Genomic DNA, 25,246 nt, shown 5'->3' on the forward strand with positions numbered 1-25,246 from the left:
AGATCTGTCTGTAAAGAGCCACTGACCCCACCCTCAGCGCACACCTGTCTGAGCCCAATTCACTCTCCTCTCAGTGACATCGCCTTCGAGAAGTTTGATGCACCTACTGCTGCCAACTGGTCCGAGTTCCTAAATGCCTCTGCCAACGGCAAGATGGAGAGCGAGTTCGCCCTACTGACGTTGTCCGATCACGAGCAACGAGAGCTTTATGAAGCCGCAAAGATTATCCAGACAGCCTTCCGGAAATACAAGGTAACTTGCTTTGGGGCTGTGGGGAGTGGACTTGATGGTGAACCGCTGCTTGTGTGCAATTAGGTGAGATGTGAATAGGATTGTTAGCATTTGTCTGCTTACGAGTAGCAGAGATGTGGCTCAGGCTTTACCAATGTGCTTGAAGTGCCTGAGCAATATCCTGACATTGATGTACCTTTCCAGTTCGCTGTATCTTTTTAACAGAACCGTTACATGCACGATACTTTCCAAAGAGAAAATAATTCGAATTTCACAGAGAGCAACAGTTTGACACTGAAGATACGCCCCCATTTCATTTTCAGCCTGCTGTTTTAATACTGTTATAAAACATACACACACACACACACCTACCAACACACCTTCCCATGCAGTCTACAACTCTGCTTTATTTTTTCACTTCCATTGACAACCTGGTTCTTCTTGACCTAATTTATGTAACGTGTTGTGTCTGATAGAGCCTTCTAGCTGCATATTCTTTACCTTTGAATTTCCCAGGCGTCAGGCTGGATCCGGAAACGTTTGCTGGGAAATACTCCTTGCCCGCACCATTTGGTGGCTCCATTCAGCTTGACTTTATTAGCGTTGGTTATGATGTTGCAGTACCTTTAAAGGCGCGCAGACGTCAGTTCTTTTTTTTCCGTGCCAGTTAAGCGCCAAACAAGCTACACCTCTGTCTGTTTTTAACAGGCTTTTTTTCAACATCCATCATGTGCGAGGATGTCTTTGAGAAAGACAGGGTTTAAGCTGTGCGGGGCTTGTCCCTGCGCATTGTCGGTCACCGAACCCCATTATGTCTGCCTCTGGTGTCTCGAGTCCGACCACGATTAGATGTTGTGCTCGGAGTGTCGGGCAATAGCTACTAAAACCTTACGGGAGTAGGCTTTTAAGCTCCTGGCGGCCCGACATCCAACACCGTCAAGCGAGACTCCGCGGAGGTCCCGTTCGAGGAAGAGGAAGTCACAGGACCGTTCTCAGAGCCCAAAGTCCTCTTTGTCCCACTCAAGGTCATTGGGACACTCAGGGAAGAGGCACAAGAAGAAGAAGAAGTCTAAGCAACTTCATCTTCACCTCAATTATCGTGCATCGATGAAGGAGGTAAGGACCACTGGCACCCTAGGCACAGTTCAATGAAGCTAGGGTCGACTTCGTGTCTCCCTCCTTTTCCAGGAGCCAGAGCGACCCTTGCTCAGATTAAAGAGTTCTACAAGGCCATGGCTGGGTTTTGAGCAGGCCGACCCCTCTGGTGAGCCTTCCGGCCCGCGGGTTCGGAAGGTGCCCGTCTCATTCAATGCTTTTAGCTCCAGCTCCAGCCAGGGCGCCGGTGGGGTCTCTGAGATCAGATCTGGGTTGACACTGGTCGTGTCAACACGCCTCCCCCAGCGTCGGACCTGAAGTCAGTGCCTTCAGCACTGGCGATGCCCATCGGCAGTGCCAGCCCCATCAGTAACACAATGTCGGAATGATAACGCTCAACGCCAATTCTGACATAAATCGATTGAACCCAGGGGTTCTACGTTAACGCCTGAACACTTTGTGGATGTTTTAGGCTCGGGAGAGGAATGGGAGGGACCCTCTGGATTACCAGGATGACCCTGCAGAGCAGTTGGACTTGTATGGAGAGCTTGGGGGGCCAGTGGACTGTATCCTCCAGGTACTGGCATGCTCTCTCTGACAACAGTGGCTAAGGCCATGGTGATCTAGAGGGCATCCGAGGTCCTTGGACTGGAGCTGCCCTCAGTGGAGGTCAGGACTAATCTTTTGACTGAAGTTCTTTAGCCTGTGGCTTCCACATCAGAACCCCTTTGTTCGAGGCATGTGGGCTGCTGAATTCATATCTGTGCATAGATCGCCGCCTAGTGTTGGGTCCGGATGATTGCACTTTGTTGTCCTGGAAGAGTATTCGAAGTATCACGAGATAGGTGACTCCTCCCCTGGACTACAGTGCGCATGGGCATCCTCTCCAACCTCAGATTGTTTTTTTCCGCCATTGGGTTCGGATGTTATTCCTACACTCCAACTTCGGAATCGAAACAAAACTTTTATAAAGGCCAAAAGGCCTTTGAATTCGAAGGTATTGTTCTCGCTCGGTACCTCTTGACTCAATAAAGCTTTCCATCTCGAATTGGTCGTCGACGCGGGCCATTGGGCCTTTTCGACGCCACGTGGGCCTGCTGTCGATGGAAAGGAGCCCGTTTAAAAGATGCTCACAATGCCACTCCCAAGTTCCCGCATATTGACAAGCATCAAGTATGCAACAAGTGCCTTTCTCCAGACCATAAGGAAGAAACCTGCCCAGCCTGCGCCCAGTTTCAGTCGAAGAAAACCATATAGAATCGACGGGCCGCTAGACAGGAGATGCAGCTACAGGCACTGGAACCGGACAACATCTTCGATGATGACCAAGAACTTCAAGAAGCTCCAGATTCGGACCTAGAGATCATCACCGTCGAGGACTACTCGGACTCCGATGACCAGATCCCACAGGGCAAATCGTGAGTACACTGGAGAGGAGAGAACTCTGGTCTCCGGTGGAATCCGGGCTCCGGACTCCATATCACACTGCTGGAGCTCTGAGCGATTGGTTTGGCGGTGAAAGCCTGTCTTCCTTCTGTCAAGGGGCAGCTGGTGCAACGTTCACAGACAACATCACTGCCATGTGGGGCTGCTACAAACAGGGCGGGGTCGTCGTGGACCCTTTGTCAAGAGGCTCTGCGTCTGTGGATATGGCTGGTACACCTGACAGGTTCGCTGAACACAAGGGTGGACCAACTCAGTTGTCGATGCCTGATGGATCACAAATGGCGTCTCCATCCGGAGGTGGCGCAAGGTCTCTTTCAACAGTGAGGAGAGCCTTGGTTAGATCTGTTCGCCTCGGCTGAGAACATGCATTGCCAGCAATTTTGCATGCTGGAGGTTTCAATGCGGCTCTCGCTAGGAGACACTTTTCATTTCGAGTGGAGCTCAGGCCTCCTATATGCCTTTCCCCCATACCACTCCTGCGCAGAGTATTCAAGAAGACCAGGAACGACCAGGCACAAGTCAACTTTGTGGCCCCAGACTGGGCACAGAGAGCCTGGTATCCTGAGCTTCTCCAATTGAGCTTCAATCCTCCGATCAGGCTGCCCCTTCAGGAGGATCTTCTGTCGCAGCAGCAGGGGAGAATTTCCCACCCAAATCCTGTCAAGGCAACGCCTTTCTGCGTGGAGATTGAGCAGCGCCAGTTGACAACATTCAACCTTCCTCCCGAAGTCTGTAATAATATTTTGGCATCCAGGGGTCAGTCTACTAAGTCGATGTACACCTGCAGATGGAACAAGCTTGTATTATATTGTACAGAAAAGTCTATCGACCCTCTTTCTGCTTCCCTATCTGACATTTTACTTTTTTATTGTAACCCTTTCCTAAAGGGCCCTGCTCTGGGCACTCTCAAAGGGTACCTTTAAGCCCTGTCTGCGGCTGCCAGACCAACCCGGGAAACATCACTTACAACGCAACTTTTACAACGACATACCATTACAACGCAACTTTTACATCGCAAAAACTTTTACAACGCATGTATTTACAACGCATGTTTTTACAACGCAGGTACCTTTACAACGCATACCATTACAACGTAAGTATTGGTAAGTATATAATTATATTTTAAATGTTATATGTTTGGGGTAAAGGGGTATTTTTAGGGTTCAGGGTCAGTTTTGGGTTTTTGGGTAAAGGGGTATTTTTGGGGTTCAGGGTCAGTTTTTAGTTTTTGGGTAAAGGGGTATTTTTGGGGTTCAGGGTCAGTTTTTAGTTTTTGGGTAAAGGGGTATTTTTGGGGTCAGGGTCAGTTTTTAGTTTTTGGGTAAAGGGGTATTTTTGGGGTTCAGGGTCAGTTTTTAGTTTTTGGGTAAAGGGGTATTTCTGGGGTTCAGGGTCAGTTTTTAGTTTTTGGGTAAAGGGGTATTTTTGGGGTTCAGGGTCAGTTTTTAGTTTTTGGGTAAAGGGGTATTTTTGGGGCTCAGGGTCAGTTTTTAGTTTTTGGGTAAAGGGGTATTTTTGGGGTTCAGGGTCAGTTTTTAGTTTTTGGGTAAAGGGGTATTTTTGGGGTTCAGGGTCAATTTTTAGTTTTTGAGTAAAGGGGTATTTTTGGGGTTCAGGGTCAGTTTTTAGTTTTTGGGTAAAGGGGTATTTTTAGGGTTCAGGGTCAGTTTTTAGTTTTTGGGTAAAGGGGTATTTTTGGGGTTCAGGGTCAGTTTTTAGTTTTTGGGTAAAGGGGTATTTTTGGGGTTCAGGGTCAGTTTTTAGTTTTTGGATAAAGGGGTATTTTTAGGGTTCAGGGTCAGTTTTTAGTTTTTGGGTAAAGGGGTATTTTTGGGGTTCAGGGTCATTTTTGGGTTTTTGGGGTACAGGGGTACAGGGTAAAAATAAATTAAAATTAAATTTAAATTAAATTACATTAAATTATATTTTTTTAAATTAATTTACGATAATAAAATTAATATATATTTACCTATACTTACGTTGTAATGGTATGCGTTGTAAAGGTACCTGCGTTGTAAAAACATTCGTTGTAAATACATGCGTTGTAAAAGTTTTTGCGTTGTAAAAAATGTGATGTAAAAGCATGCGTTGTATCAACATAGATCCGACCAACCCTCTTTGTTTAAATCTATTGTAAATTTATTTCGCAAAGGCCTTGTACATATGTGTTCGAGGCATGTGTTCTGTGGACACACATTCTTTTCATACTCCTGCCTTCTAGTGTTGGGTCCGGATGTTTGCAAGTTGTTTTTCTGCAAGGAATTCTATCCTCGTCACAAGGTAATGTGACTCCTCCTTTTGGTGATAGTGCTCATGGTCATCAACTCCATTGTTAGATTGTTTTTTTCCACTATCGGGTTCGGACCTGTATTGCTTTGCTCCGGTTCGAAACCATTCTTCAGGTACTTCGCAATCCTCTATACCCTCGACTGTATTGTTTCCGTACGCATTTTCCACTTCTCCGTGTATTATTTCAACATCAGAATCGACTTTAGATTGGAAAGCTTTGTGGACGGCCTTCGAGGACTAACCGTGCCCGGTCAGCTCTCGCCTGATTGATCAGATTCCGTTCATATTCTGTCCTCAGTGCCAAGCGAAGTATCTGCGCACCGACTCGCAGCTTGTTCCTCTCTTTGGAGCACAAGTAAGAAGACTGCGACGCTTGCAGATCGTTCCGATCAAAGAAGACTCTTCGCGATCGCTGGTCTCAACGTCGTGAGATGCAGTGTCAAAGCATCGGAGACACACCAGACATCTTCAGTGAAGACTATGGCCAAGAAGACATCAATGCATAAGCAGCAGAGGAGGAGGAAGCCTTCTCCGAACAAGATTCAGACTCAGAGTTCGAGATAGACCTCGAAGCCAAAGAACTGCCGTAGCTGCATGGTGACATGAGTACCGAAGACCCGTTGCCCCCACAAATTCCAAAAAAATTACAAGGCATCGGCACCCCCTCAACATTCGGGCCAAGGTCGGCACCAAGAAGACTTTTCTGACTCCCTGACTTCGGGCCCGGGACCGAAACTACCAGTCAAGGGTTCTGGCTCAGTACCGAGTCCACGAAAAGCCTCCTCAGAGATGAATGCCTCCGGTTCTAAGCACAAGTTCGCTCAGAGAAGAAATCCTCCACGGTGAGCTCGGTTCAGGCGTTCACTTCTGGATCGCTGTCCCCCATCGCGGAGGCACTAACGCAGATGGTTGCAACATCGAGGGTTGACCAACGGGCTACCCTCTGGAACGCATTAAACTTAGAACATTCCCCATCCCCCCTTTGTCTTGATAAAGACCCGTCGCGACCACCAACTGGGGCGCAACCTGGGTCAAAACGTCGACGCTCTTCCTTTTGGCCAAGATACTTCCAGGAATATGGACAATAATTCCTTGCTTTCCTTGGAACTTTTACTTTGATGAAACTGGCCACTTAACGATAAAAAAAACATATCGTTCTACCCTCTCCCTTCCCTTTGTTGCAAAGTGTATTGATTTAACGTTCTTGTATATAAGTGTCACTACATGCTTCACATTTGTCACTGAAATCACCACAGTCACTGCACTTCATATTTGTTAGTAATGTAGTGGAATGAAGTAATTCCATTTTACTGTCTCATTGGTCTTTGTTTTTAATATATATAAAAACTTTGAATATCAGAGAGTTTTGCTTGTTTGTGTTTTAGAGCTATTTCTAGCCTAACTCAAAGAGATTGGACATTACCCGACAGAACCACTTTTTTGTCAATCAATGCATAAGCAGCAGAGGAGGAGGAAGCCTTCTCCGAACAAGATTCAGACTCAGAGTTCGAGATAGACCTCGAAGCCAAAGAACTGCCGTAGGGGCATGGTGACATGAGTACCGAAGACCCGTTGCCCCCACAAATTCCCAAAAAATTACAAGGCATCGGCACCCCCTCAACATTCGGGCCAAGGTCGGCACCGAGAAGACTTTTCTGACTCCCTGACTTCGGGCCCGGGACCGAAACTACCAGTCAAGGGTTCTGGCTCAGTACTGAGTCCACGAAAAGCCTCCTCAGAGATGAATGCCTCCGGTTCTAAGCACAAGTTCGCTCAGAGAAGAAATCTTCCACGCCGAAAGCCAAGCAGCTTTCTGAGCAGAGACCTTCCTCGCCGAAAAGGTCAGCCGCCGTCAACACCGAAAACTTCAGTGCCGAAGACTTCAGCACCGAAACACAAAGGCACCCCTTTGGATCCGAAATTGGACACATTTCATTACCACCCGATCCGAAGCAAAAGAGGCTCCATATTCACCCTGACACTGGCCATATTCAGGTAAAGCCATCTAAGATACGCAAGATTCAAGAAGAGGACACTTACAAAATCCCCATGAAGATAAAGTCTGTGGCTACAAGTCCTTTTCATATACCATCGCCTCCACTTCCAGCACCTCCGTCACCACCTGAGAATCCTTTGTATATTACACCTTAGGATTCTCCTCAATCTCTTCATGACGATGATGATGCAAATGATGGGGGAATGGATATTCCAAGAGATCCTTGGACAGATTACACTGTGGATCCACCAGGTGATACTGACCCAGACCTTTACCCAGCCCATCTCACCAAGAACTCATTGCCAGGGCTGGGCATTACCACGGGTTAAAGCTCCACAAGGAATCACTAGAGGACGATTTTTTGTTTGGGACCTTAAAATCCACACACTGGTCATCAGAATCACTTCTAATGCTTAAAGGCATGGTGCAACATGATGATGAAATTTTTAAAGATCCAGTCAGAGCACGCATCTTAATACCTAGAGTGAACAAAAAATATAAGACCTCTCCTACATACCCCATTTCTATCAAAGGACAAGTGCAATTAGATTCCCTAGTCATATCCAATGCTCATAAGAGAGTAAATTCTCAAACATCAGGGGATTCTCCTCCGACAGATAAGGGGTCCTAACTAATTGATGCTTCTGGGAAGCACATAGCTGCTCAAGCAGCAAAGCAATGGCGCATTACGAATACCCAAGGCCTTTTAGCCAGATATAATAGAGCACACTGGGACGAAATGGAGCAATTACTCCAGTATCTCCCAGACGAACATAAGCCTAAAGCGAAAGACTTTGTGATTGAGGGGAAGCCATGTGATACGGTACATTTATTTTGCGCTAGCGTTGACCAGGCGTTAGAAAAAATGAAAAAGGGCACTGAAGTTGCTAAATCTATGGGAGCGCTTCAGATGGCATCCAACAGAGGTTCCTTTCGTAGCTCCTCGTAGAGAGGTGGGTCAAAAACCACACCCCCAGATCAAAATACCTCAGCTTACAAAGGTAACAACCAGTCCTCTCCCTCCAGAGGTTATAGAGGCAACAACTTCAAAGGTAGGGGTAAGGGCAACACACCTTGTAACTCCCCTTCCCTCAACAAACCGTGACTTACCCAAGCTTTCCCCCGAGTGGAGAAGTGTGGCTCAATGCTTAGAGCGGCAGACCTTGATGCAGAACGCTGGCCAGGGACCAGGGTTCGATTCCCACCTCTGCGGGTTTCGGGCTTAAATTCCTCTGACCGGATATTCTCGCCTCAGTGCCGATTCTGAGCATGGGCCCCACGCTGCAACTCTGGGCAATAGCTTGCTTAGTCTCCACAAGGCCCCCTGATACACAAGGGATGCCTGGTTTCACCACGGGATGCCCAGGAGTGGACACCCCACAAGGAAAAACCAGGAGGGGTTCCCTTGTGGTAGGAGTACAAGCGCCGGGATGCCTCCGGGTCACTGTTCGCGCTATACAAATACGCCACATTTACACATTTACATTTACATTATACCTTTTCTGTCAGGGGAAGAATTCAACAATTCCTTCCCATTTGGCAGTCTATAACATCAGACAAATGGGTGCCTGGAATTATCCAACATGTTTATTGCCTGGAGCTTACCAGCAATCCCCCAAACATTCCACCTCAATCTCACAAGTTATCTACAGAACACATACACTTGCTAAAACAAGAGGTCCAGTCGCTCTTACTAAAAGTGGCAATAAAGCCAGTTCCCACACAGTACCAAGGCTCAAGGGTTAACTCTCTGTATTTTCTCATCCCCAAAAAGGACGGTTCCCTAAGACCTATTTTAGATCTGAGAGAGCTAAACCACTACATACTGTCAGACATTTTCACATGGTGACACTTCAACAGGTGCTCATTTTAACAAAGAACAGACTTTATGTTTACTCTAGATTTAAAGGACGCATATTTTAATGTTCCAATTCATCCAGCTCATCACAAATACCTCAGATTTGTGATAGCGGGCAAGCATTACCAGTTCAAGGTGCTTCCCTTCGGACAGTGCCCAGAGTTTTTACCAAATGCCTGGCATTAGTCGCTGCTCATCTCAGAAGGCAACAAATTCACGTCTTTTTCTACCTTGACGACTGGCTCATCAAAGCCAGTGCTCACCAAAACTGTCTGCAGCAAACACAGATCACAATTGGGCTTTACCATCAATGCACAAAAAGGCTCACCTGCATCCCTCACAGATTGTCTTACCTCAGAGCCACTCTAGACACAGTCAAAGCTCAATGTAGCCAGAATATACAATATTCAAGCTAACATTCAAAAATTTCAGCCCAACCAAGCATTACCATCCAGATCGTTAATGCAACTACTGGGAATAATGGGGTCTTTCATAGCAATTGTACCCCATGTCAGGCTTTACATGCGCCCCCTAAAAGAGCGCTTAGCACGTCAGTGGAATCAATCATAGGGTCTATTAACCGATCTAGTGTTGGTAGACGGCCGTGCCCTTCGCTCTCTGCAGTGGTGGAACCACAAAACTTATCAGCAGGCTGGCCATTCATCAACCCTGTTCCACAGATCTTGCTCCCAGCAGACGCAACACAGGTTGGGGGACTCAACTCAAAGATTACACAATACAAGGCATGTGGAGCAACAAGCACAAGACTCTCCACATCAACTATCTGGAGCGATTAGCTGTTTTCCTAGCACCAAAAGCTTTTCAGACTCATCTTGTAGCCAAAACTGTCCTATTCCGGACGGACAACATGACAGCAATGTATTATGTACAGCAATGTATTATGTACAGAAGCGAGGAAGGACACACTCTCTCCAACTGTCAACACTCGCTCAAGTCGTTTGGAATTGGACGATCCAGCACAACAATATCTCCTGTCAGAACATCTCCCAGGAGTAAACAATCAAATTGCTAATCTCCTCAGTAGACGAAGGCAACAAATTCACGAATGGGAACTTTATCCTCGGGTTCTCCTTCTGTGCTTCTAACAGTGGGGATTTGCACAAATAGACCTATTCGCCACAGCCAAAAAAGCAAAATGCCTAAACTTCAGCTCCCGGTCCCAACCCGCAATCAAAGGGCAATGCCCTATGGATGAACTGGTTAGGGATATTTGCCTATGCTATTCCACCTCTCCCGCCCATTCCATGGGTGGTTCGGAAGCTCAAGCAAGCATCCCTCACACTAATTTTAGTAGCTCCCACATGGGCTTGTCAACCATGGTGCACTACCCTGTTGGAGTTGTTACTAGTTCCACATCAAAAACTATGCCTGAACTCTAGTCTTCTCACATAGAACCATGGAGAAATCAAACATCCAAATCCCAAAAAACTGAATTTAGCAATCTGGCTCCTGAAGTCTTAAAGTTTGGGTACTTTAATTTACCACCAGACTCTATGAATATTGTAAAAGAATCAAGAAAGCCTGCCACCAGAGCTTGCTATGCTGCAAAATGGAAAGGATTTGCCATATATTCCAACAGCAACAAAATCAATCCTTTAGACGCTTCTGTACAAAACATTATCTGTTATTTGTTTAATTTACAATGAACCGGACTGGCTTACATGTCTATTCGTTTGCAGCTGTAGCTGCGTACTTACAAAATAGGCAACATCTGTCACTATTCAGAGTTCAAGTAATCACAGCCTTTATGGAAGGTGTAAACAGGGTAATACCACCAAGGATTCCCCCTGCCCCAGTCTGGAATCTCAACGTTGTCCTCACAAGGCTCATGGACCAACCTTTCGAACCATTACACAAATGCCCTTTACAGTTCTTCTCATGGAAAGTTGCTATCACATCACTGCGGAGAGTTGGTGAGCTACAGGCATTAACACTAGAAGAACCTTTCTTTCGGCTACACAGACAGGATAGTTCTCCGGACCAATCCCAAATTCCCTCCCAAAGTAGTTTCTGCTTTTCATATAAATCAATCAGTTGCTTTAACAGTTTTCTTTCCTCAACCTGATTCTGTAGCAGAACGCGCTCTTCACACACTTGACTTTCGCAAAACGACGATTTGTAGCATTTCCTCCACCTCATAAAGGCAATCATATCTCTAAATCTGGTATTGCGAGATGGATTGTTTAATGCTTTCAAACATGCTATGCTGAAGCCAGAAGGACTTTGACTATACCCCCTAGAGCGCATTCCACTCGCAAAATAGAGGCTTCTATAGCCTTTTTAGGTAACATCCCTCTAGCTGACATATGTAATGCAGCTACATGGTCTACACCATACACTATTGTGCAGATGTGTTAGCACGAAAACAAGCTAATGTAGACCAAGCAGTACTTAAAACACTATTCCAAACAACTTCTACCTATATGGGTTCGCCACAGCTTTGAGAGTATACTGCTTTATAGTCTATGCAAAGCATGTGTATCTACAGCACACATGCTGCAAACTGATGTTACTTACCCAGTGAGCATCTGTTCTTGGCATGGAGAGCTGTAGATTCACATGTGGCCACCAGTAGTTGTTGCAGTTCTTAATTATACATTTATACGCATGGACATCTCTATACTACACTTACTTACTCCATTCTCACCCTCTTGCTGGACAACAGTGTGCGCTATCACCGAAAGGAGGAGTCACCTTACCTCGTGGATAGGAAAGACTTCTTCGAAGAAAAAGAGCTTGCAAACCTCCGTACCCAACACTAGATTGCAGGAATAGGTCAGGCTTGTGAATCTACAGCTCTAAGTGCCAAGAAGAGATGCATACTGGGTAAGTAACATTATCCTTCTGCCTTCTCCTTCAATCATGCCTCAGTGGGACCCTAAATTTGTACTCACTCTTTCTGATGTGCGCTCCATTCAAACCTCCGCACAATTTCCCCCACTGACTTCTAAGTATCAAAACAGTTTTTTAGTGGCAATCACATCTTCCAGGAAGGTGGGTGCATTACAGGCTCTGTCATCCAAGCCTCCATACCTGACCACCTTCTCCGATAAGTTGGTGCTACGTTCCAGGGCCTCTTTCTTACCAAAATTGGTAACATCTTTCCATGTGGGCTAATCTATAACCTTGACTACTTTCTATGCTCCTCTGCTTCCTTCTAAAGAAGAAGAGCGACTCAGTCGCTTAGACCCAAAAAGAGCATTGTCGTTCTACCTTGACCGCACTAAAGAATTCCGAGTGGACTACCATCTGTTTGTGGGGTACGTGGGAGCTAAGAAAGGTTGTGCGGTGCAGAAGGCTCTAAAGATGGGTTGTCATCTGCATCAAGATTTTCTACGCAATGGCAAAAAAGCAGCCTACTTAGGGCTTAAGAGCTCCTTCTACCAGCGCAAAAGCTGCGACCATGGCTTTGCAACGCGGAGCTCTATTTCTTGACATTTGTGAGGCAGCAGTGTGTGCATCCCTGCACACATTTACCAAACATACAGCCTGGACAGTCAAGCCCGCATGGATGGCGTTTTCAACTGTTCTGTCCTGCAGGCCTTCCTAGTCTAAACTCTTCGAGGGTTGGTATTGATTGGGTATCTATTCAAAGGTAAGGAATCTGCGACTAGATGTCTCTATCAAATGGACAAGTTGCTTACCTTTGGTAACGCCTTATCTGTTAAGGAGATGATATAGCCGCAGATTTCTTACTCACCCGCCCATCCTCGCCGCACTGCGGATTGGTTTTTAGGGTCAGGGCTGAATGCTTTCAGGGCCATCGTTGTTCAAAACACAACATTGTCAGTGCACTTCATGCTTCCATGCTCCTGGTGTGGAAAGTTGTGAAAACTAACTGATGTCAGCACGCCGAGGTGGTGCATATTTAGGTATGTGGACGTCACTACGGCGCAGACAATATGGAGTCAACCAACGGCAACTACCAGCACGCAGGGGTATTGCTTGAAGAAAAATCATATGGATACCTGGGAAATTCAAAGGTAAAGAATCTGCCGCTAGATCAGTTCTCTACCAGGTAAGGCACTACTGAAGGTAAGTAACTTGTCCTTCTCTTCCAGGGGATACTCATCAATAGTCATAAGCCCTGAATAGTCCCGCCCACGTGCGGGGACCCCGGAGCAATAGCCAATCATATGCATATATCTACATACATATATATATCGAGTGAACAAGCGGCGGGAGCCGCGAAACGCTTCTTTGACTTTGGGCAAAAAATAAAATAACGCAAGAAGGAAATTTGAGTCCGTGTCCTGTTTTTGAGCTGCATGCGCGACTGAGGCGTGTGCGCCAAGCCTCTCAGGATTTTGAAATATATATATATATATATACATAATATGCATATACATATGCAGTCTGAAATATTACTAAGCTCCAAAACTGCCATCATTGCGTGTAAATCTTTTACATTTGAAAAAAGTAAGACATATAAGTCATAATATACATATGATATATATAAAGAAAACTGCCCTTAGTTTGCTTTGAAACACACAACCTTTATTTTCAAAGGTAAAAAGGCAAGATCATAGAGGCATATTAGCCTAGAAAGGCTGCATAGACAACAATTGGAAAATTGGCGGCATGCTTTCAAGACCTCCAGGAACCCACAGGCTCCCGTCATGCACCACAGGGGACAGATAGATCTGAAAGAAACAGGTTAGTATTAGAATCCTTACCTTAAAATACCCCAGGCGTCAGACTGGATCCGGAAACTTTTGCGTAGCAGTACCCTTGCGCGTCGGTAGGCGTCTGCGGCTCCGCGTCCGTCGTTGGCGCCGGGATTACGTCGCCGGAGTACTTAGACGCCACCCTCGTGCGCTGACGTCAGTTCTTATACACAGCTTTTTTTTTCACGCCAGCAAGCGCCGATCCGGGAACAGTGGTACCCTTTAGTCATTTTTTGACTAAACCTTTTGATCTTTTGGATCTTCTTTTTAGAAGTCGAACAACTCAGACGGTGCCGGTAAGGATGCCCAAGCGGGCCGGGTGCTTCGGCCCCGGCGCCGTCGGCGACTTAGGTCCCGACGCCGCAAGACTCCACCAGATCGGGACCCGGATCCGGGTCATCGCCGGTCGACCTTACGACTGCACCAGCTGCTAGGGTGTCGCCCCTGGCGCCGACCACGGTCGACGCCGTCCCCATTCCCCCCTCAGTCCGCTTCCGGCGCTGGAGTGATCTTTTGACCCTGAATACCAGTGGGAGGGGTCTGAGGACCCTTTGGCAGGTGAGTGTCAGCCTTATCAGGACTGGACAGGCGAGATAGGGGTCGCCAGTGGTCTGGACACCTCGCCAGACACTGGTTTTGTCTCCCCTCCTACCGTGGCTACGGAGGAGGGGGCAGCCTATAGTGTGGTGTTGACGCGGGCAGCCAAGGCCTTATCCCTTGAGCTCCCCGTCGCGGCTGTGAGGACTAACCTCCTCAATGAGGTCCCTAAACCGCAGGTAAGCTCTTCGGAGCCTCTGCTGCCGTTTAATGAGGCCTTGTCTGACGTTCTTCTGGGCACCTGGTCCAGGCCCGCTACAGGTCCCCCTGGAGATAGGAACGTGGCCAGACGCCACCGCCCGGCTCCGAGCGACCCTTGCTTCCTGTCCACCCACCCCACCCCAATAGTCTGGTTATCCAGGCCTCTAACTCCCAGACCGCATTCCCGACGGCTCCCCCAGATCAGGAATCCAAGAGGTACGAGCAATATGGCAAGAAGATGTTCTCCTCCCTGAGTTTGGGATTGCGGTCAGTTAACACTGGGTGCCTCTTGGGCCATTATACCTACTCTCTGTGGGACACGGTCGCGGACTTGCTGCCACAATGTCCGGAGGCGGCCCGGACTAAACTCGCCCAAGCCCTTGCGGAGGGTCGAGATGCGGCACGGTACTCCATCAGATTTGGGCTGGATACCACGGGCTCGCTAGGTAGAGCAATGGCAACGACGGTGGCGATTCGTCGCCACGCCTGGCTGAGGTCTGCCAACTTTTCAGCTGATGTCCAAAACACCCTTATGGACATGCCGTTTGATGGCCGTCGCCTTTTTGGCGACAAGGCAGACAGTGCACTTGATCGCTTTAAGGACTCTAGGGCTACGGCCATGTCCTTGGGCCTGTCGGCCCGCGCCAGCAATCTGCTGCCTTTCGCCCCTTTAGTGGCTAAGAAAGGGGCACCCCCACACGTCCTGCCAGCCATGGGCCGCAGACTAACATCCAGCGCGGTGGGAGACGTGGTAACCGCCGTGGCGGTGCCCAGGGACAACGGCATGGTCAGTCCAAATCCCCCCCCCCCCCCCCTCCCCCCTAGGCAGCATCTGCCTCAAAGCCTTCCTAGTCCGAGCTTTCAGGCCCACTAGACGCCAGTGGGGGGCAGGGTTCGCCATCCCCTCTCCCACTGGCACGACATCACATCGGACAGGTGGGTGCTGCAAATCGTCCGACGGGGCTACTCCCTCCCCTTCGAGGTGACCCCTCCAGCCATGCCACCGCAGTACCAGCGTGTGTCGGGTGATCACTTGAATCTTCTGCAAGAGGAAGTTACGGCCCTCTTGGCCAAGGGGGCCATCGAGCGCGTTCCTGGCCAGAAGTAGGGTGTGGTTGTTACTCCCACTACCTTCTGGTTCCCAAGAAGGGCAAAGGGGGCCTACGCCCTATCTTGGACCTGCGGAACGTCAACGGCTTTGCTGACACTGGCTCAGGTCTTAGCTGCCCTGGACCCAGAAGATTGGATGGTAGCGTTGGACTTGCAGGACGCTTATTTCCACATCCCCGTCCTGCCGGCCCACCGGCGCTACCTGCGGTTCACGGTAGGCCACGAGCACTTTCAGTTTACCGTGCTCCCCTTCGGCCTTACCAGCGCCCCACGGGTGTTCACGGAAGTGATAGCGGTGGTCGCAGCTCATCTACGCAGGTTAGGGGTTTCAGTTTTCCCCTACCTCGACGACTGGCTCGCCCCAGACAGTCGTCAGCCACCTCCAGACTACTGCCGACCTCCTGCACCTGCTGGGGTTCTCCATCAATGTGCCGAAGTCACACCTGTGCCCCTCTCAGAAGCTCCTCTTCATCGGAGCGGTTCTAGACTCGGTGCAGTTTCGAGTTTATCCTCCCTAACAGCGGGTTCGGGATATTCAGGCTCTGCTTCCGATCTTTCAGTCTTTATCTCGAGTCTCGGTCAGGTTGACGCTGCGACTTCTGGGGCTGATGGCCTCCTGCATCCTTCTGGTGCATCACGCCAGGTGGCGGATGCGGGCTCTGCAGTGGGACCTGAAGTCTCTGTGGGCCCAGCATCAGGGCAACTTGTCCGAGCATGTCTTGATCTCGGAGGGCACTGCAAGACAGTTGCAGTGGTGGCTCACGGACGCGATTGGGTCAGCGGCAGATCCCTCTCCCTACCCCAACCGGAGCACATGGTTGTGACGGACACGTCCCTCCAGGGTTGGGGAGGCCACATGGGAGAGGCGGAGATCAGAGGCCTCTGGTCTCCGGCAGAGTCCCAGCTCCATATCAACCTTCTGGAGCTGTGGGCGATCCGACTTGCACTGAAGGCATTCCGCCACTCTGTCCGGGGGAGTGTAGTGCAGTTGTTCACGGCGGTTACTACTGCCCTGGGCCGGGGAGTCCCCTTGCAGGACATCTTTCAGGCAGCTACGTGGGCCTCGCTGCACACGTTCGGAAGACACTACTGCCTGGACAGCCAAGTCCGGAGATATGGCTTTTTCGGCCGTTCCGTTCTCCAGGACTTTCTGGTGTGATCATTGGTTCGCACACCCACCTCCGGGGTTGGTATTGCTGGGGTATCTATTCTAAGGTAAGGAATCTAATACTAACCTGTTTCTTTCAGATGCACAAGTTATTTACCTTCTGTAACGTTATATCTGTAAGAAACAGTAGTTAGTATTAGATTCCTTACTGCCCCACCCATCCTCCCCGTTCTGCGAACCGATATCTAGGGTTAAGGTCTTCCCCATTCAGGGCCCTAGTTTTTATGGCACCATTGTTGATTTTTATCATGGCTCTGCGTTTTCTGGCACGGAAAAGCTGTGAATAAGAACTGACGTCAGCGCCCGAGGGCGGCGCCTAAGTACTCCGGCGACGTCATCCCGACGCCGAAGACGGACGCGGAGCCGCGGACGGCGCCTACCGACGCGCAAGGGTACTGCTACGCAAACGTTTCCGGATCCAGTCTGACACCTGGGGGTATTCTAAGGTAAGGAATCTTAATACTAACTACTGTTTCTTACAGATATATCGTTACCGAAGGTAAGTAACTTGTGCGTCAGTTCTTTTTTCCGGCTCCTTCTGTGAGGATCCTGCAGTATTGAGCTCTCCAGTTAGTGATTTTTATCACTTTTTTCTGGTTTAAAGAGAACTTTTTTGGTTTCACTCGACGTCTCTAGTACTTAGCTTACTAAAATTTGGTTTGGGTTGGACTGGAATCTAAGAGTTTTCATCTTCCATGCGGGGTCCTGCAGGGATCATCTTTATCCCCCACATTGTTAAATATTTATGTCACCCCGTTAGCTAGGCTCATCAGAAGGTATGGTTTTGCGTTGGTATCTTACGCTGAGGACTCGCAGCTTGTTATTTCCATCTGCAAGCAGCCTGAGGTCACAGCCGTTAAATTTCATGCCTGCCAATCCGAGATCATTACCTGGATGAACCATCATTTTTTGAAGATCAATACAGATAAAACGGAGGTGCTAAAATTCGAAGGGGCACCCCCCGTACGGAATGACTCATGGTTGCCAGTCGAGGCGGGGAAGTGTCCGTTTCCTGTTTCTAAGGTTAGGAATCTGGGGGCCATCTTTGATGATAAGTTAAATTTCTCCGCCCAGGTCAATAGTCTGACATCTTCCTGTTTCTTTCTTTTAAAGACACTAAGAAAGATTTTCCCATTCATCTCACGTGACCTCCAGAAGACGGTGATGGTGAGCCTTTTCCTATCCAATTTGGATTACTGTAATGCCCTATTTATGGGTATAGATAAAGCACAGATGGGAAAGCTTAAGTCCCTTCAGAATGCAGCAGCAAGGTTGCTCCTAAACATCCCCAGGGGCTGTTCAACCTTAGCGGGCATTAAATAATTGCATTGACTTCCAGTGCAGTGGCGTGTTGATTGTAAGGCCTTGTGCCTGGTTCATAAGGCGCTTTAAGGAGGTGGCGCCGACGAAGTTTCCAAACTATTCACGCCCTATAGACCCTCACGTCTTCTGAGATCGACTAATCTAGGTCTACTTAAGAAGTCTAGGGTTAAGTGGGCCAGATGGGGAGGTAGGACACTTTCCAAAGGGGCAGCGCACCTGTGGAATAGATTACCGTTGGATATGAGATTTCAACCTGACTATGGTTTCTGGATTTTGTAAGCACACACATCAGCGCCAAGACGCCACGGCAATTGAGCGCTTTACAAACGTATTATCCTATCTTATCCTATCCTAATACTACTATTTATTCTGACATTAGGCTATTTTTCCTGTCAAAATGCCGGCCTTATTTAATAAGTGCCCAGCCTGTGGAAAAAAATTGGCTAAGTCAGACCCTCACTCGGTCTGTATTGCTTGTTTACCTTCATCTCACAAGCCAGACCAATGTTACCACTGCAGCAAGTTTTCAAAAAGAACCCTTAGAGAAAGGGAGAAGATTAAGCTGCACTCCATGCAAGAGAGAGGAAAAGAAACCGCAAGTGGGCGAGAAGAACATCCTTCAAGGAAGCCCTCCTCTCAAACAATGTTGGAGAGCAAAGAGAAAGGTGAGAAAAGGAGACATCGGTCTCATACACCGTCGAGGGACAGATCGACATCCAAGATATCTTTGTGCTCTGAGTCGACGTCGAGACGTCCTTCGCCGTCGAGACAAGGTGAGAAGACCCATAAGATGAAGTCCGACACCAATGCTGAGGCGGCCCCAGTCTCACTCGCCTACGACGTCAAGAGGCCGGGGGCTCGACGTCAACACATCAACGTCGAAGCCCGCCGCCGAGAGGGACAGTGCCGACGTCGAGATCGCCGTCGCCGTCGAGAGGTCCAATTGCATCGACGTCGAGCCGAACACCCAAGGGCTTCGACGCCAGAGAGAGACAGGCATTCGACGCCGAGACGCATGACGTCGACACATCCGTCGCCGAGGAGGTCACCGTTGAGGAGTTCGACATAGAGATATTGAAAAACGCCCCCTGTGTCTAGAAGAGGGTCACGATCAAGTCGACGTCGAGGAGATCACACTCAGATCATGGGTCTCCGCCTGCAAAGACACCTAGGGCGACGTTGAGAGACCGTTCGTCTCAAGACGCCCAGGGGCGACGTCAAGGAGTGCTTCTTCCTCCCGAGGACTTCAGATAGTACAAGTTACTCCGGAACCCTCATCAGTACCGTCTCCAGCCCCGCCAACTAATATCCCACTGAGATGGCTAGAGGACATAATAGAGTGGAAGATCTGCAGGATTAATCTGCCATGTTCCCCTACAAGATCCAGATCGCCTATACTTCAATCCGTACACTCTTCTGAAAGACAGGAGCGTGCCTCTCCACGAAGGTCCCCACCTGGAAGAAGGCAGTCATCACGTTCTCCTAGGAATCTGGCATCCAGATCTCGACACCGCTCTCTTAGGAGACGGAGCCATAGATCTTCTTCATGATTGTCAGACTCAAAAGCTGACTATTCTCCTACTCTTTCTTCCTCTACTCCGAGTAGAATATCGCCCATTGATGATATTCTGACCTTCAATGAGGTTCTCTGCCGATGGGCTGCGAAACTTCACATTGAAATGCCTGTCCCACTACCAAGGCTTCAGTCATCTTTGAAACACTGCACCAAAAGTCTTCCTCTAGACCAATGCTTCCTCTAGTGCCTGGATTGCTGGAGCCTGCTCTGCAAAAATTCTTTACTCCAAGATCTGTGGGGGCGGCCCCATCTCGGATCACTAAGAAATATAAGGCTCCTGAGAACGACCCCTCTTTTCTGAGGGCTGACCCTCCACCGTTTCAGTGGCACGGAAGAATCCGACAGGGGCAGCATCGTCTGCGGTACCCCCAGATAGAGACAGTAAGGCCATGGATTCTGTCGTCAAGAGAATGTGCACGACTTCAGCCTCTTACATGAAGGTAGCCAGCGCCTCGGCCTTGCTGGGTTGGTATGACCGTTCTTTGTGGGACTCGCTTTCACGCGTCACAAGAAGCTCCCAAAATAAGACAAGCAAGATTTCCTGGAAATCCTGCATGAAGGTGGCTTGGTAGCCAATCAAATTATCATTGCAGCGGCTGATGCCTCTGATCTCACTGCCCATGGTTATGCTCATGGGATTTGTGCCCGTCACTCTTCCTGTCTGAGATTGACGAGTCTGAAGCCAGAGGCACAACATCGCATTCTCAATCTCCCCTTCAATGGCACTTCACTCTTCGGCTCTCACGCCGATGACGAAATGTCCAGGATGAAGACCGAACTGGATACGGTGAAGGCGGTTGGGCTCGAGAAGAGAAAGGAGTTCAAGCGACGCTACCGCTTTACGATCGGTGACCATACCATCAGAGGGTTCAAACCCCTCAGTGGTCGTCCCAGCAAAATCAAGGAAGATCACAATCCTACCAGCGTCGTCCTGGTAGAGGAAGAGGAAGAGGAAGGAACTCCAGACAGTCCACACCTGCTGCCAAACAACAACAAAAGCAGTGAGTACATGCTTCCCCTAACTCCGTTACCCACTCCGGTGGGGGGAAGTGTCCGTTTCTACCTGGAAGAGTGGACCAAGATCACACTAGACAAGTGGGTGCTGAATATTGTAAGGAATGGGCATAACATCAGGTTCAGCTCCCCTCCACCTTCTATTCCTCCTCAAAAGACTGTCATCCATAGCATAAATATTCTGAGAGAAGAGGTGTCCGCTCTACTCCTAAAAGAAGCCATTGAGGAGGTCCCATGGCATCAACGTCGGCAGGGGATCTACTCTTGATATTTTTTGGTCCCAAAGAAAGGTCCAAACAAGGAGTTCAGGCCTATACTAGATCTCAGACGTCTCAACAGGTTCATTCTGAGAGAGAGGTTCAGAATGCTGGCATTACATCAAATAATCCTGCATCTACATCAAGGGGACTGGATGTGTTCCATAGATCATCAAGATGCTTATTTCCACATACCAATCTCTCAAAAGCATCAGAAGTTTACTGTCCTGCCCTTCGGTCCAAAGTCGGCTCCTCGCACATTCTCAAAGTGCATGGTAGTAGTAGCTGCTTTCTTGAGGAAAAAGCAAATCTTCATCTACCCTTACCTGGACGACTGACTTCTCAAGAGTGCGTCGCCAACTCTTCTGCAGCAGCACCTCGCGTACTGTATTTAACAACTACATCGGCCCGGTCTACACGTAAATTTAAAAAAATCCATCCTCAATCCAACACAGAGGATACACTATCTAGGCGCAACTTTGGACATAGTCAACGCCAGAGCGTATCCTTCGGAGGAGAGACGATCATCCATTCTCCACAAGTGTCAAACTCTCCTGAATATACCTCAGCCCACGGCCAGGCAGATCTCATCTCTGCTGGGTTCGATGGCCTTGTGCATTTTTCTAGTTCCAAACGCCAGGCTTCACATGAGACCTCTACAGCAGACTCTGGAGGATCAGTGGTCCCAAATCTCCAATCGTTGGGAGCACACTTCAACTCTGCCTCTGTCTGTCCGGCTCTCATCAAATGGTGGATGCGACAGATTCATCTCATCGTAGGAGTCCCTTTTCAAGAGGAACTGCCCAAGCAGACTCTGGTGACGGATACGTCCCTTCAGGGATGGGGCGCTTATAAGGGACCACTACAGATCCAAGGAATGTGGTCAGAGAAAGAGCAACTATACCATATAAACATGCTGGAACTCAGAGCGGTACATCTAGCTCTCAAAACATTTTTTTCTTCCATCAAATCGACTACTCTACTTGTTCAGGCGGACGATATAACAACGATGTAGTACCTCAGAGCTTTCCAAACTGTGTGTCCTGACACAGTACTGTGTCACCTGCAAATTGTGGGTGTGTCCCTGGATGACACCAGTATTAAGGGCACTTAGCACATAACTGCTGCTAATTAAGAGGCATTCCTTTGAAAGAGTATCTCGGAGTCCGCCGCAGAAGCGCAGACTCCGAGACACTCCGCTCTATGGGGGCCGGGCGATTCACAACAAAGCCTCATTAACAAGTAAATGGTCTTTTAAAGACCTGCGAAGTACTCACGTGCGGCTGTGTGTGTGCCCGGGAAGCTGGGGTGAGGTGACAGAGGGTGACAGGCAGAGCATGACAGGCAGAGGGAGGGAGACAGAGGGAGATAGAGGAAGGAAGTCAGAGAGCGAGGGAGACAGACAGAGAGAGAGGGAGACGGAGAGAGAGGGAGACCGAGAGAGCGGGAGACAGAGAGAGCGGGAGACGGAGAGAGCGGGAGAGAGAGAGAGCGGGAGATAGAGAGAGCAGGAGACAGAGAGAGCGGGAAACAGAGGGACGGAGACAAAGGGAGACAGAGGGAGAGAGGCAGACAGAGGGAGGGAGGGAGACAAAGAGAGAGGGAAACCATGGGAGACAGAGAGATAGGGAGTCTGGGGTAGAGGGAGGGTGAGAGAGACCGAGAGAGGAAGACAGATTGAGGGAGACAGAGGGAGAGGGAGGGAAGGAGACAGAGAGAGAGGGAGACAGACAGAGGGAGTCAGAGGGAGACAGAGACCGAGGAAACGGAGGGAGGGAGAGAACGAGGGAGACGGAGGGAAGGAGGCAGAGAGAGGGAGGCAGAGAGAGACAGTCAGAGGGAGATAGAGGGAGAGGGAGGGAGACAGAGGGAGATGGAGAGAGGGAGACCGAGAGGGAGACAGACAGAGAGAGGGAGACCGAGAGGGAAACAGGGGGGAGGGAGACAGGGAGAAGGAGACAGAGGGAGAGGGGGGAGAGGGAGAGGGAGGGAGACAGAGGGACGGAAACAGAGAGACGGAAACAGAGGGAGACAGAGGGAGGGAGACAGGCCGAGAGGGACAGAGGAAGGTAAACAGACAGAGGGAGACAGACAGAGGGAGAGAGAGGCCTGGAGACAGAGAGTGGGAGACAGATAGAGAGGGAGGTAGACAGAGTGAGTGAGACAGAGAGAGTGTGGGAGACAGAGACAGACAAAGATAGAGACAGACAGAGACAGGGACAGACAGAGACAAATAGAGGCAGAGACAGGGACAGGGGCAGACAGACAGACAGAGATGGAGACAGAGCGAGGGAGACCGGGTGAGACAGAGATAGGGACAGACAAAAAGATAGAGGCAGAGACAGGGATAGACTGAGGCAGAGACTGAGGCAGACAGAGACATAGAGAGACAGAGGGAGACAGAGAGAGAAGGAGATAGGGGGGCAGAGGGAAGGAGAGGGAGACAGACAGAGGGAGGGAGACAGGGAGATAGAGAGAGGGAGACTGATGGAGACAGAGGAAGACTGAGAGCGGGAGATGGAGAGCGGGAGACGGAGTCAGAGGGAGGGAGACTGAGGGAAAGGGAGATGGAGGGAGAGGGAGATGGAGGGAGAGGGAGAGGGAGACGGAGGGAGAGGGAGACGGAGGGAGAGGGAGAGGGAGACAGAGGGAGAGGGAGACAGTGGGAGTGAGAGGGAGGGAGACAGAGGAATGGAGACAGAGGAACGGAAATAGAGGGAGACAGAGGGCGACAGACAGGGAGGGCGACAGACAGAGGGAGACAGACAGGGAGGAGGGCGACAGAGGGAGGTAGACAGACGGAGAGAGAGAGAGGGAGACAGACAGAGTGAGTGAGAACCCCGAACCCTCCTTAGGTGGTTCGGGCTCGCTCGCTACACTGCCTTACTGTGTCTCAAAATGATGCATCTCCAAAAAGTGTGTAACCAACATGAAAAATTTGGAAAGCTGTGTGCTACCTGAACAAGCAGGGGTGCACCAGGTCCAGACCCCTGTCGCTGGAAGCACAGGCGATTTGAAAGTGGCTTCTGGCATGAGACATGAAAATCTCTGCAATTCACTTACCAGGCGTCCTCATCGTCCAAGCGGATGGCCTAAGCAGGCATTTCACAGAAGCACACGACTGGGTGCAAGACATCTTCCACAGCTGGGGCAGACCAGACGTCGATCTCTTTGTGGACGCCGAAAACGTAAAATGCTGCGTCTTCGCCTCCAGGTACCCGCAGCCAGGTTCCAAGGGGAATGCTCTGTTGATAGACTGGTCAGAGGCGTTACTCTACGCTTTTCCACCAATTCCCTTCATTCCCATGGTGATCAGGAAACTGTACGAGTCCAAGACAGATATAATACTGGTTGCTCCAGAGTGGCCTCGCCAGTGGTGGTAGCCGGACCTCCTTCACCTGTCCAAGGTACCACACATGAGGTTGCTATGTCATCCGGATCTGCTGACCAGGGCGGGCGGCAAGGTGTTCCACCCCAACCTGCCGTCCCTGAGGTTAGCAGCATGGCGCCTGAGTTCATACAATATGGACATTTAGGTCTCTTTCAAGACTGCATGCAGATCTTGAAGGAGGCTAGGAGTGGAAGCTTTTTTACATGTGGTGTACTGCTGAAGGCCATGACCCTGTTCGAGGACAGGAACAGGTACTGTTACCATACTTACTGTATTTGGCAAAAGCAGGCTTGCAATACTCCTCCATAAAGGTTCACCTGGCAGTGATAACAGAACATAGAAAGTCTCCCACTCAGGCTTCGTTCTTTCAGATGCCAGTTGTGAAAGATTTCTTGGAGGGTCTCAAAGAAGGTCTATCCTCCCGTTAGGGCTCTAGCTCCTCCCAAGGGAGCTGAATATAGTCCTCTCTAAACCAATGGGTCCCCCATTCGAACCCATTCACAAAGCTTCCCTTCAGCATCTTTCGTGAAAGACTGCTTTTCTCGTGGCAATCACATCTGCTCACAGGGTAAGTAAGATACAAGCCTTATACTCTTCAGAGCCTTATCTTGTTTTTCACCCGAACAGAGAGTGGTGTTACGTACTCACCCGAGGTTCCTTCCTAAGGTGGTCTCGGATTTTCATATCAACCAGTCAGTTACTCTTCCTACTTTCTTTGCAAGCCCTGTCACTCCTGCTGAGAGAGCTCTGCACTCTCTAGACCTGAAAAGAGTGTTAAAATGATATCTTGATAAAACAAAAAGTGTACAAAAGTCTGACCAACTGTTTCAGTGGTATTCTAGCCTCAATAGAGCTTTCTTTTTCTGCTGCTGTTTCCGAGGGTCCTGAAGAAAGTCGGGCAGGTCCGAGCACAACTCATCCTTGTGACCAGAAGAGTCCAGTATTTGAAACAGCTCACCCTGGACATTAACCTCCCCTTTTTAACATCTTCAGGAGGGTTTTCAGT

General features: G+C 49.2%; 1 protein-coding gene across 4 annotated transcripts in view; it reads left to right on the top strand.

Annotated features, from left to right (window-relative positions):
- The window catches only part of CAMTA2 (calmodulin binding transcription activator 2), an 897,177-nt gene that overhangs the window by 808,646 nt on the left and 63,285 nt on the right, over positions 1-25,246 (top strand). For 3 of the 4 annotated variants that reach the window (XM_086946206.1, XM_086946208.1, XM_086946205.1), the window contains one exon: positions 3-252. In XM_086946206.1, the coding sequence (XP_086802332.1) occupies positions 3-252 (250 nt within the window). The remainder of the gene's footprint in view (positions 1-2; positions 253-25,246) is intronic. The other variant, XM_086946207.1, reaches the window with a different exon arrangement.

This window comes from Lissotriton vulgaris, chromosome 12, assembly GCF_964263255.1.
Source record: "Lissotriton vulgaris chromosome 12, aLisVul1.2, whole genome shotgun sequence".
In the NCBI taxonomy this organism is placed as follows: domain Eukaryota; kingdom Metazoa; phylum Chordata; class Amphibia; order Caudata; family Salamandridae; genus Lissotriton; species Lissotriton vulgaris.